Genomic DNA, 13648 nt, shown 5'->3' with positions numbered 1-13648 from the left:
CCTGTGAGGGTGTGTGCATAGTCATATATCTTTTTTGTATCAGGTAGATCCCACTTGGAACTCAATTTAAAAAGTGCTAGAGAAAAAACTGCCGAAAAGAATTAACGTATGCATTTCTATGTAAAAACGACTGTCTTTTTGAGCCTGTTTTGACTGCCTTTGGTTTTTAGGGAGATGAAGTGACAAAAATAAATGACATTCTTCAAGTGTTTTCTACTGGGAAGCTGTCACTACTATTTTATATCTAGAATGTAGAAAAAAATAAACGCCACTGTATAAGACGTCCACATAGCGAAAACGCTGCTGGTGTTTCCCGAGCGTCTTCTGCTTTAGAAACAATGCTGGTACGCTGGCATCTAAACAACATTGTGTGCACGTACCCCTAATGTTATGTTCACTGAATGGTCACACGACCCACCGGCCTCCACATACGAGAAAAATGGCCGGTTACTTTGAGAAGACTCTGATCCGGGTTTCACTAGAGTGGCATCAGTATTTCTCGTGCCTGGAGACGAAAAAAAAAAGTTTCTCCACCTTGTACTTAATGCTAGTACGTGAAAATCAGACTGCACTCAGATATCATCCGAGTGCGGTCCGATTTTTTCACAGACCCATAGACTTGCATTGTAGATTTTGATCCAAGCCCTTGGATCAAAATCGGACATGTCTCCAGTTTGTTATGCAGACAACTTGGTCCGAGTGAAAAAATCAAACGTGCGCAGCTCCATCGAATATCCTAGGTGCGAGTGCTATGCGTGAAACTCATGGATAGCACTTGCACGAGAAAATCAGTCCTGTGCACGAACCCTGAGGGCATGTTCACACTGACTTTTTTTGAGGAGTTTTTGGAGTGGAAATCCAAATCCTCATCAAAATTACTCAAGAACTTAGGATTTCTGCTTTAAAAAAAGCACTTTTAAATGCTTTTTCAGGTGGGTACCGGAGCGGCCCACTTAAAAAAGATGCCATGTGTACATACCCTAAGGGCTCACTCACACGAGCAAGAAAACATCCTATTGCACTCTGACCAGTGTTAATAAATGAGTCGGTGCTCATCTGCAGGTGTTTTTTAGTCAGCTGCAAGAATTGGATCGCACTCACCAATGCAAGTCAATGGGTGCGAGCAAAAAAATCGGAACTCATCTTAAAAAGTACTAGAGAAAAAACTGCCATAAAGTATGAACATATGCAAATGAGCATATGCCATCCGATTTTTACGCACACATCTCAAAGGAAAACCAACATTTCATGGGCCAAGTGCATTAAATTCACAGCCCGAAAGGTCACACTAGAATAGATAGATATCCTGTAGATATTTAATGTCACAAGTCCCCTGCAAATAATAAACTAGCAGCCTTTAGTGACTTTCATGCGGCAGTAAAGGGTCTTTTTTAGGCTTATTTATCCTATTAAATAAATACAAAATAATAAAAAAAACAATGTGCCTATTTTTGATAACCAGCCAAAGGAAAGCAGACAGCTGGAGGCTGCTATTATCAGACTGGGAAGGTCCATGGATATTGGGACCTTCCCATCCTAAAAATAAAAGCCCGCAGCCACCCCTTTCTGACACCCCCATTACTAACCTAAGTAAAAAGAAAAAGATCCGAAGTAGTCCTGGGAATCCTAAGTAGTCCACAAATGGGAACCTGAAAGACACCAGGGCTGTCTTCTGTCACTTCTTTAAAAAAAAACCCAGGTATAGTCACTGCAACGTGTGATCCACTTAATCCAATGTCTCCTATAAAATAATTAATATAATAAATAATCATATTCCTGTCCACCAAGAAGATAATCCAATTGTCCCTCAACCCGTCCGGCTCTCTTACATCTAAATGGCAGGCTGAGAGGTTGCATGATGCGACCATGCAACCTGCCATCCAGCAGAGACACTGAGCTGCGTGTGCTTGCTCAGCGCCTCACGGTGAACTCCTTTCACTTCACTGACTTCACCGCGAGTGTGGGAACAATCAGAAAGGTCATCGGAGTTCAGAGCCAATTCAACTCAATGACGTCAGCACGAGCGCTGTTATAACTTTTCCCATAGCGCTCATGCTGATGTAACTGATGGCACCGCGAGCATGTGAACTTTCTCACGCTCAGGCCTCTTTCACACATCAGTATTTCATCAGTATTTGTATGCCAAAACCAGGAGTGTCTCCAAAACAAGGAACAGGAGTCAGTCTTTCAATTATATTTTTTTCTCGGTAAGTTCCAAGCCTGGCTTTGGCATACAAACACTGATGCAAAATACTGACCAAACACTGATGTGTGAATGAGCCTTCATAATGATGCCAGTGAGGTGAAAGGAGTTCACCATGAGACACTGAGCTGAGCCTCCACCTGTCCGCTTTCCCTCTGCTGGTTAATAAAACGTCAGGGGATCCTGTGCCATCTTTTTCAGGAAATTATTCACTTACTAATTAAATACATGTATAGCAAGCTGCACACGCACTGTACTAATTATATATGTCACTGACATTTGTGTAACTATCTATTATATGTCAATATACCTATTCTATTCTGTCGGGTCACGCTGTGATTTTAGAGTACTTGGCTGCTCAAATGTTGGCTTTTCAAATGCGATTGGTGCGTAAAAATCAGACAGCACTCGCATGGTCCGAGTGCTGTGCGATTTTTTTTTTCTCACACCCATTGACTTCTATTGATGAATGAGATCCGATTCTCACATACAATCGCAGCATACTGCAATTTTTTTTCCAGTCCAATCGTGATCCAATCCGAGCTGGAAAAAAAAATCGCAGATACACACACAATGATAGAATAACTGGTCCGAATGCAATCCGATTTTTAATCGGATAGCATTCGTCCGATTTCATCGCCAGTGGGAATGAGCCCTAACACTCACTTTGCATCTTTTGAGAATTGTATCAAATTTTGGGTACATGTGATTTTTCTACCCTTTATTATATTTATGGGAAGGTGGCAAAAGCAAACAAGCAATTATGGCATTGTAAAGGCTCAAAAATATGTTTTATTCCTATAAGAAAGTGATAATGAAAAGGTCAGGGAGCCTCTTCTCATACTTCTCGGACATGTCTCACTTGGGAAAATCAGCCGTGCGCAGCCCCACAGAATATTATGGATACGAGTGCTTTCACAGATACCACCCGTCCGATATAATTGGTTGTGTGCATGAGTAATTACTCCGATAACTGTGCAGTGTGAACAGGCTGCCAATCTCCTGACGCAGGAGCAGAATGTTCTTTTGTAGGGTGAAATAATCACTTCGCTCTATTAAAAGATTGTCCTTCTCAACTAAGACCTGTGCTGCCGAGAACCACGGCGGCCTACGTGTGCTGAACTATCTTTAGGCCGGGTCACACTAACCGACGCAAAATACGGTCAGTATTTTACATGCGTAATACGGATGTATGGCCCCTAAACAGTGCTCCGTATGTCATCCGTAATCAAGGTGTGGTCGCGTATTTTGCGCATGTCAGCATCCGTATGTAATCCGTATGGCATCCGTATGGCGAGATTTTCTCGCTGGCTTGCAAAATGGACATATAATGGAGCCCTATGACAGGGTTCCTAACAGAAACCAAAGAATAGATATAGACACATAGAATGCATATATATATATATATATGTGTGTGTATTGTATGTGTATATATCTATTATTTCGTTTCTTTATTAAACCTGTCAGTCTGAGTTTACTGTATCGTGCACTGAATTGCCGGCTTTGCTAAAAGACACCTGGTGCGTATTTCTCGCAAGTCACATGTGTGGTCCGTGTGTAATCCGTATTTTTTGCGCACCCATAGACTTGCATTGGCGTATTACGGGCGTAGTACGCTGACAATCACAGCATGCTGCGATTGGCACGGAGCGTAGAATACGGAGGAGAAATATACGCCTGGTGCGAGGGACCCCATAGAGAATCATTGGTCCATGTCTAATGTGTGCTTTTAGCGCCTCTCACTCGGCCGTATTCCTCGCCAGTGTGACCCCGGCCTTACAGATCATTCAGTGCGCAGTCAGGCTGGGATACAATCGCCAATCAGCCATTTAACGCCGCCAGCTTAAAAGATACCCTATCTCAATGGTCACCCTTAAAGGGGTTGTAACATACTGAGGACGTATCTGTAGAATGAGCTGGCGGCCAATCGTAACCAAGGTATGGAGTGGAACCACCTCCGCTCATTATACCACCTAGTGATGACTCCCAGGTACTGCACCTTCCATCTCATTACCCCACCTCCACTCGTTATACCGTCTAGTGATGGCTCCCAGGTACTGCACCTTCTCATTACCCCACCTCCGCTCGTTATACCGTCTAGTGATGGCTCCCAGGTACTGCACCTTCCATCCCTTTACCCCACCTCCGCTCGTTATACCACCTAGTGATGGCTCCCAGGTACTGCACCTTCCATCCCATTACCCCAAATCCGCTCGTTATACCGTCTAGTGATGGCTCCCAGGTACTGCACCTTCTCATTACCCCACCTCCGCTTGTTATACCGCCTAGTGATGGCTCCCAGGTACTGCACCTTCCATCCCATTACCCCACCTCCGCTCGTTATACCGCCTAGTGATGGCTCCCAGGTACTGCACCTTCCATCCCATTACCCCACGTCCGCTCGTTATACCACCTAGTGATGGCTTCCAGGTACTGCACCTTCCATCCCTTTACCCCACCTCCGCTCGTTATACCGCCTAGTGATGGCTCCCAGGTACTTCACCTTCCATCTCTTTACCCCACCTCCGCTCGTTATACCGTCTAGTGATGACTCCCAGGTACTGCACCTTCCATCCCATTACCCCACCTCCGCTCGTTATACCGCCTAGTGATGGCTCCCAGGTACTGCACCTTCCATCCCATTACCCCACCTCTGCTCGTTATACCACCTAGTGATGGCTCCCAGGTACTGCACCTTCCATCCCTTTACCCCACCTCCGCTCGTTATACCGTCTAGTGATGGCTTCCAGGTACTGCACCTTCCATCCCTTTACCCCACCTCCGCTCGTTATACCGTCTAGTGATGGCTTCCAGGTACTGCACCTTCCATCCCATTACCCCAAATCCGCTCGTTATTCAAATTCAAATTGGCTTTATTGGCAGGACCAAAATACAATTAGTGTTGCCAAAGCAAGAAAAGAAGTGTGGCAGGGGAGTGGATTAGGGTAGTGGGGATGGGGTGTTGGGGGCAAAATTTGGGGAGTGATTGTCCATTTGGAGGTCTTTAGTTCCTCTCATCTTATGACATGTGGTGACATATTGAGCGGCGACCTCCACCATTGATTCTTCTTCCCCCAGTAGGATGCAGAGTTTCCTCTCCTCGTCCATGGATGGGAAGTCTGGGGTATGGGTGGTAAGTTTCTGGAAGTGGGAGTCCCTCACTGCTGAGTATTTGTTGCAGTGCAGCAGGAAATGCACCTCATCTTCCAGAGCCCCCTGCTGGCACAGTCTGTTCTCTCATGGCTTGTATGTCTGTCGGTGCCGCCCTGTTTCCACCTCTAGGTTGTGGGCGCTTAATCTGTATATACTCAAGGTCTGCCTGTCTTTAGGGTGGCGTAGCCTTTCCAGGTATGGAGCCAGTGTGTAGTCCCTCCGCAGTGACCGGTAGATGGTGAGTTTCTGGGAGTTCTCCAATTCACTCTTCCAACCCTCTATGTATTGCATCTTGCAGCTCCCTGAGATCTCTTTTATTTGGGCTTTAGTTAGGGTGTGTTGCTGACTTTGGTTGAGCTGGCTGCCGAGGTTCTGGCTCAGCAGGGCTTTATGATGGTAGGAGCTGGGGTTGCTGTTCTATATATGCGCCTGGTGTGATAGCGCCCTCTTGTGTATAGTGAGCCATAAGGGGAATCGGCCCAGCTCTGCCCGACAGGCTATGTTTGAGGTGCTGCGATGTACCTGGAGGAGATATTTGCAGAACTCCAGATGGAAGACTTCGGTTGGGCTGGAATCCCACTTTTTCTGGTCTGGATAGGTTGCTGGACCCCATACCTCGCTGCCATATAGCAGTATAGGTGTGATGACGCTGTCGAATATCTTGAGCCAGACTCTCACCGATGGTTTGAGGTGGTACATTTGTCTTCTGATGGCATAGAAGGTTCTGCATGCTTTCCCTTTCAGGGTCTCTGCTGCTTGCTTGAGGCTCCCGGTTTGGCTTAGCTCCAGACCGAGGTAGGTACAGCTGCTTGTCTTCTCTAGCGTGGCACCATTTAGTGTGAGGGAGGAAGTGGAGGTTTCTTTAGAACTCCTCTTTTGAAACACCATGACTTTGGTCTTCTTTTGGTTGATGGGCAGCGCCCATGTGGTACTGAATGTTTCCAGCACGGCCAAGCTATCTTGGAGGCTATACCGTCTAGTGATGGCTCCCAGGTACTGCACCTTCTCATTACCCCACCTCCGCTCGTTATACCACCTAGTGATGGCTCCCAGGTACTGCACCTTCCCATTACCCCACCTCTGCTCGTTATACCGCCTAGTGATGGCTCCCAGGTACTGCACCTTCCATCCCATTACCACAACTCCGCTCGTTATACCGCCTAGTGATGGCTCCCAGGTACTGCACCTTCCCATTACCCCACCTCTGCTCGTTATACCGCCTAGTGATGGCTCCCAGGTACTGCACCTTCCATCCCTTTACCCCAAATCCGCTCGTTATACCGTCTAGTGATGGCTCCCAGGTACTGCACCTTCTCATTACCCCACCTCCGCTTGTTATACCGCCTAGTGATGGCTCCCAGGTACTGCACCTTCCCATTACCCCACCTCGGCACCTTACACCGCCTAGTGATGGCTCTCAGATGCTGCACCTTCCATCCCATTACCCCACCTCGGCTCCTTACACCGCCTAGTGATGGCTCCCAGGTACTGCACCTTCCATCCCATTACCCCACCTCCGCTTTTTACACCGCCTAGTGATGGCTCCCAGGTACTGCACCTTCCATCCCATTACCCCACCTCGGCTCCTTACACCGCCTAGTGATGGCTCCCAGGTACTGCACCTTCCATCCCATTACCCCACCTCTGCTCCTTACACCACCTAGTGATGACTCCCAGGTACTGCACCTTCCATCCCATTACCCCACCTCGGCTCCTTACACCGCCTAGTGATGGCTCCCAGGTACTGCACCTTCCATCCCATTACCCCACCTCGGCTCCTTACACCGCCTAGTGATGGCTCCCAGGTACTGCACCTTCCATCCCATTACCCCACCTCGGCTCCTTACACCGCCTAGTGATGGCTCCCAGGTACTGCACCTTCCATCCCATTACCCCACCTCGGCTCCTTACACCACCTAGTGATGACTCCCAGGTACTGCACCTTCCATCCCATTACCCCACCTCCGCTTTTTACACCGCCTAGTGATGGCTCCCAGGTACTGCACCTTCCATCCCATTACCCCACCTTGGCTCCTTACACCGCCTAGTGATGGCTCCCAGGTACTGCACCTTCCATCCCATTACCCCACCTCTGCTCCTTACACCACCTAGTGATGACTCCCAGGTACTGCACCTTCCATCCCATTACCCCACCTCGGCTCCTTACACCGCCTAGTGATGGCTCCCAGGTACTACACCTTCCATCCCATTACCCCACCTCGGCTCCTTACACCGCCTAGTGATGGCTCCCAGGTACTGCACCTTCCATCCCATTACCCCACCTCGGCTCCTTACACCGCCTAGTGATGGCTCCCAGGTACTGCAACTTCCATCCCATTACCCCACCTCGGCTTCTTACACCACCTAGTGATGACTCCCAGGTACTGCACCTTCCATCCCATTACCCCAAATCCGCTCGTTATACCGCCTAGTGATGACTCCCAGGTACTGCACCTTCCATCTCACTACCCCACCTCGGCTCCTTACACCGCCTAGTGATGGCTCCCAGGTACTGCACCTTCCATCCCAGTGAATAAGGGCCCGTTCACACACTAATCAGTCGCACAGACTTTTACCCATAGCGGTCGTTTGCCCGTGTACAGATTTTTGGTGATCGCAGGGACCCACCGATCTGACAGTGATAATAACCTATCTTACACTCACACATTTGTTCCTGCTGACTGGAATCCAATATTTCACACCAGCGTCACTCTATTCCATTTTCTTTATTGATTTTTTTCCTCACATTTCTTTTTTTGGAGGGAAGCTTGTTTCCTGAGAATTTTCCAGGACACATATTACTTTCCGAGTTTGTTTTTCTCAGAAGAAGCAGCCGTGCTTTCTATGAGAAGAGCCTGGGCAGTGCTGTGTATAGTGCTCGGCAGCAGGTTGTACAGGACATGTGCTGCCGAGGACGCGCGCTCGTCCAGCATCCCGGCGGCCTCAGCCCTGGGGTAATGACGTCACGGCTCCGGAGGAGCCCTCCCCCTCACTCCTCTGAGGGAGATGTGTGGCCAGCTGGAACGCGGAGAGGGCGGGCTCACACGGCATTCGCCCACTGCGCATGTGCACAGCATGGCGCTGAGTACCAGCTGACTGGCAGTGCTCTTGGTTCGGTGTCTGTCCTCCCAGGTCGGGGACTCGGGCAGCAGCGAGACATGAAGACCCCCATTTTCGTCCTGTCGTGGGCAGCCATAGTCACCCAGGTGAGCGTCGCTGTTCTTTGTCATCATGTAGTGGCAGCCTCCATGCCATCCTATTACTCATCATCTGTTCTGTGCCAGTGCCATGCAGTCACAATGCAGACTGGTGACTCGGGTGGCTGCAGTGATGTATATGCCACATACTCTGTATTCTATGCCAGTGCTGAAGGACAGACAGGCCAGTAAATGCGAGATTTGGCTCACCCCGAGGTAAAGTCTGCACATCTCCTTTTTCAAATGCCACTGTGCCATGTAATACAGCCCGCAAGGGAGACCTGTCACCGGAGAGCCATAGCATAGCCAGGGCACGGGGCCCACCGTACAGTCAGCCACAACTCCCCATGACTTATCCCACCAGATTTTCACCTGGACTGATCCACCTTCTAGAAAATCACTCAGTTTTTTGCCTCAGAGAAACGTATGAAAATCCATAGTTGGCACTGAAGTCAGCAACTGAAAGCAGATTCTGGGTCACGCAGTGAGAATAGAGAGGGTTAAATCTTGGTTATTGCAGCTGAGCATCTGCAAGGATAGCATTCACACATCCTCATGGGTCGTCCAAGTATACCCACTCACCTATTCACACATCTGTACGATGACAGACCCGAGAATGAGATCTGTGACACTCAGATCGTGTCCCATTCTGCTATCACTTGGAGGCACAGAATAGGACATACTCTGTGAGCCTGTGTGCTGAGTGAGCAAAAATAGGACAGCCCACCGACACTTCACACATATGTGGGAAAGCAGCCTTAGGGTCCCGATGCACCAGCGATCCAGACAACAATACAACCTGTAAGGTTTGCTGGTGCGTCGCTAAATGATCGCTAGTGAGCTGCCAAACAGGCAGATGTCTTCAGAGACTCAGGAACTATCCAGCGATAAAACACAGCGATGCATGCTGGCCAGCGGGACGCCGACGACGAAAAAGTGTCCCAGGACATTCCTGCACAATCAGCGATATCCAGTCGCCGCTATGTGTCACATGTAGCGAGATCGCTGTTGCGTCGCAAAATCGGCAACGCATTAGCGATCTCGCTATGTGAGACGGGGCCTTTAGGGTCAGTTCAGACTGCCATGTTCTATGGCCATATGCTGGCCGTGGGTCTTCTAAATAGAACCTTCAGAAGGGCCCCGTCACACATAGCGACTCACCAGCGATCCCGACAACGATATCAACGTGTCAGGATCGCTGGTGAGTCACTACATGATCGCTGGTGAGCTGTCAAACAGACAGCTTCACCAGCGATCAGCGACGCCGAGCGCCTGGCGTTGCTGTGTACTTTAGTTACCAGCGCGCTGATGCAGGGAGGTGGTAACTAAGGTACACATCGGGTTTCTAAGGGACGTGCGTGACTTAGAAACCCGATGTGTACCTTAGTTACCAGCTCCCTGCATCAGTGTGCTGGTAACTAAGGTACACATTGGGTTTCTAAGCACCGCCCGGTGCTTAGAAACCCTGCATTTACCTTAGTTACCAGCTGATCGCTGGTCTCCCGCCTGTCACACGCAGCGATGCGTGCTGGCCAGCGGGAGACCAGCGATCAAAGAAATGTCCAGGGCTTTCTAAGAGCGATCAGCGATACCGGCAGGGGGGCCGGTCGCTGATCGCTGTCACACACAGCAATCTCGCTGGTGAGATCGCTATGTGTGACGGGGCCCTAAGGCCTCGTCACACATGCGTATTTTCAATACGTGTGGTTTGTTTTTTCACTGTTACACATACCTATTATACCCTATGGTGCTATAATGCACATGTCCATTTTTTTCTGGCTAAACAGATGACAAGGGCCTATGCAAGTCTATGGGTCTGTAAAAAACACAGCATAGGGATGATATCTGTGTGCTATCCGTGTTTAAAGGGAATCTATCACGACATTTGACCTGTCTAAACTAATAATCTGGGCATACATGTTATAGACTGCTGATTAGTGATACCTGTATGCTTCATATCAGGTGTCTTGTTGTTGAAAAATCCATCATGGGGGGTCCCTTGCGCTTCTGAAAATTATTTAAATAGTTGAAATAAACGGCGTGGGCTACCCACCACTTTCAGCAACCAGCCTTGCTCAAGCAGCCAGCTAGGGGTTGGTATTCTTAGGCTGGTAAGGGGCCATGGATATTGGCCCCCCCAGCCTAAAAATAGCAGCCCACAGCCGCCCAGAAAAGGTGCATCAATTTGATGCGCTAATTCTGGCGCTTTGCCGGCAAGTGGGGTTCATATCTGTGGAGCTGATATCACCTTTGTATTGTCAGGTGACATCAAGCCCACGACTTAGTAATGGAAAGGCATCTATAAGGGTATGTTCCCATGGTCAGGAATGGCTCAGGATTTGACACAGATGAAATCTGCACCAACTCTGCATCTGAGGTCACTGGCAGGTCACCTGCGTTTTTGATGCGTTTTTTACATTGCATGCGTTTTTTGTCACTGTAAATAAAGCTAATTGAAAGTTGGCTTCTAGGAAGGAAAAAAAAAGTGATTTCCTGTGTGCAGATATATTGGGGTATGTTCCCACGGTCAGTAAACGCTTTGGGTGCACCGATGCCTGTGGCTCGCACGCAGAGACGGATATGTGGTGCGTCTTTCCAGACCGCAGCATGTCAATTTATGTAGCAGAGACGCTCCGTCAATTACCCATAGACTTTCATTAGATACGGTAAAACCGCTTTATCTTCCTAGTTACATGTGTATTAAGTGCGGGAACGTAGCTTACTATGCATGTGTACTAATTTACATAATGGTGAATCTTGTGACACAGCTGCATGGACACGACACAGGAAGTGGAGGAAAGCACAGAGAGGTCCCCTTCTTTTTAATAAATAAGTAAAAAAAAAAAAATGGCGTGGGGCCCCCTATATTTGTTAACCAGCCAGAGTAAAGCAGACTACTGGGACTAGTATTTCAGGCTGGTAAGGATCCAATATCCTTGAACCTTACCAGCCTGATAAACAGACTGCTGCATCCTGGTATTTTCTTGGATGATTAGCAAAAATAGTGGGATCCCCTCCAAAAAAAATCAGCGTGGGGTCCCCCTATTTTTGTTAACCAGCCAAGGAAAAAGCAGACAGCTGCGGCCTGGCATTCTCAGGCTAGCTAGGCCCATGGATTTTGGCCCTCACCAGCCTAAAAATAGCAACCTGCAGCCTCCCCACAATTAGCGCATCCAAAGATGCACCAATTATGGCACTTTACCCGGCTCTTCCCACTTGCCCTGTAGCAGTGTCAAGTGGGAAATATTTATGCGGTTGATGTCACCTTTGTATTGTCCGGTGACATCAAGCCCATGGCTTAGGCTGGAGTCACACATAGCGACTCACCAGCGATCCTGACAACGATATCAATGTGTCAGGATCGCTGGTGAATCGCTATGTGATCGCTGGTGAGCTGTCAAACAGACAGCTTCACCAGCGATCAGCACAGCGACGCCCAGCACCCGGCGTCGCTGTGCACGTTAGTAACCAGTGCGCTGATGCAGGGAGCTGGTAACTAAAGTACACAGCGGGTGTCCAAGGGACGTGCTTCCCTAGATACCCGATGTGTATGTTAGTTACCAGCTCCCTGCATCAGCGCGCTGGTAACTAATGTACACATCGGGTATCTAAGGGACGCACGTCCCTTGGATACCCGATGTGTACATTAGTTACCAGCAGATCACTGGTCTCCCGCCTGTCACACGCAGCGATGCGTGGTGGCCTGCGGGAGACTAGCGACCAAAAAAAAGTCCTGGCCTTTCCTGCAGCGATCAGCGATACCGGTAGGGGGGCCAGTCGCTGATCGCTGTCACACACAGCGATCTCACTGGTGAGATCGCTGTTGTGTCACAAAAATTGTGACTCAGTAGCGATCTCGCTAGCGTGATCGCTCTGTGTGACGGGGCCTTTAGTAATGGAGAGGTGTCTATAAGACACCTCTCCATTAGGGCGGCACGGTGGCTCAGTGGTTAGCGCTGCAGCCTTGCAGCGCTGGGGTCCTGGGTTCGAATCCCACCAAGGACAACATCTGCAAGGAGTTTGTATGTTCTCCCCGTGTTTGCGTGGGTTTCCTCCGGGTACTCCGGTTTCCTTCCACATTCCAAAGACATACTGATAGGGAATTTAGATTGTGAGCCCCATCGGGGACAGTGATGATGATGTGTGCAAACTGTAAAGCGCTGCGGAATATGTTAGCGCTATATAAAAATAAAGATTTATTTTATTTTTAATCCTATAGTTACATGTTGAATAAAGTCCTTTAATTGAAATAATCACACAGACTCCTTTAATATTCTCAATTAAACCATACTTACTGCATCGCCTAATTCCACTGAAGCGCTCGATTTCCTGTAAGAGAAATAAAATAAAAAAAGCAACAGTATATCATACCTGTCCTTTGACTGAACAGTGGCATTATGCTACCATCCAGCCTGACATCCAGACATAGCGGAGCTTGTAGATGACCCCAGGAGATAACTCTGTCTCCAGCGGTCAACTGACTGTGAGAACTTGCCTAGTGATCAGAGATAACCCCGGTGGTCACATGCATGGCGGTTCTCGCAGTCAGCTCAGCTCATCGCGAGAACTGCAGTGGATGCGGACTTCCGGCTGTGTCACAAGGTAAGACATTATTTAAATTATAAATTAGTTCACATGCGTAGTATGCTGTGTTCCTGCACTTAATACACATGTGACTATAAAGATAATAGGGTTTTACCGCATCTAATGATAGTGTATGAGAAATTTACGCTGCGGAGACTAAGCATCTCCGCAACATAAATAGACATGCTGCGGGCTGGAAAGACGCGCCGCATTCTGTTTTTGCAGGGAAGTCGGAGGCGTCTCTGAAGGCATAGTGGAGATGGGATTTTATGAAATCCCATCCACTATACTGTAACATCTGGCCGCTGCGGGTTTGACGCTGCAGATGTACGCAGTGTCAAACCCGCAGCATTTACTGACCTTGGGAACATACCCTAAAACTCCTATCCATTACTAATCTTATAGTTGTATTGTAAATAAACACACAGCAAGTATAAAGTCTTTTATTTGAAATAAAAATAACATACACAGTTAGGCCTGTTTGACACATCAGTTTTTTCAAATCAGTCAA

General features: G+C 48.4%; 1 protein-coding gene and 1 long non-coding RNA gene across 9 annotated transcripts in view; one reads left to right on the top strand and one right to left on the bottom strand.

Annotated features, from left to right (window-relative positions):
- SPPL2B (signal peptide peptidase like 2B) overlaps positions 1 to 13648 on the top strand; it is a 140134-nt gene that overhangs the window by 1307 nt on the left and 125179 nt on the right. For 3 of the 8 annotated variants that reach the window (XM_073545133.1, XM_073545178.1, XM_073545171.1), the window contains exon 1: positions 8370 to 8562. The exons of 2 other annotated variants lie outside the window; for them this stretch is intronic. In XM_073545133.1, coding sequence (XP_073401234.1) covers positions 8515 to 8562 — 48 coding nt within the window. In that variant the 5' untranslated portion in view covers positions 8370 to 8514. Of the gene's footprint in view, positions 1 to 5270; positions 5337 to 5569; positions 5595 to 8368; positions 8563 to 13648 lie in introns of those variants that run through there. 3 more of the 8 variants (XM_073545157.1, XM_073545187.1, XM_073545140.1) reach the window with 3 other exon arrangements.
- On the bottom strand, positions 99 to 2123 carry LOC141049081 (uncharacterized). The gene is made up of 3 exons (XR_012220239.1): positions 1830 to 2123; positions 1587 to 1741; positions 99 to 505 (listed from the first exon to the last, which is right to left on the bottom strand). It is a non-coding gene; the product is annotated as an uncharacterized lncRNA (long non-coding RNA).

This window comes from Dendrobates tinctorius, unplaced genomic scaffold (assembly GCF_039654945.1).
Source record: "Dendrobates tinctorius isolate UK_male_01 unplaced genomic scaffold, ASM3965494v1 ptg000011l, whole genome shotgun sequence".
In the NCBI taxonomy this organism is placed as follows: domain Eukaryota; kingdom Metazoa; phylum Chordata; class Amphibia; order Anura; family Dendrobatidae; genus Dendrobates; species Dendrobates tinctorius.
This window is presented reverse-complemented; position numbering and strand designations above follow the sequence as displayed.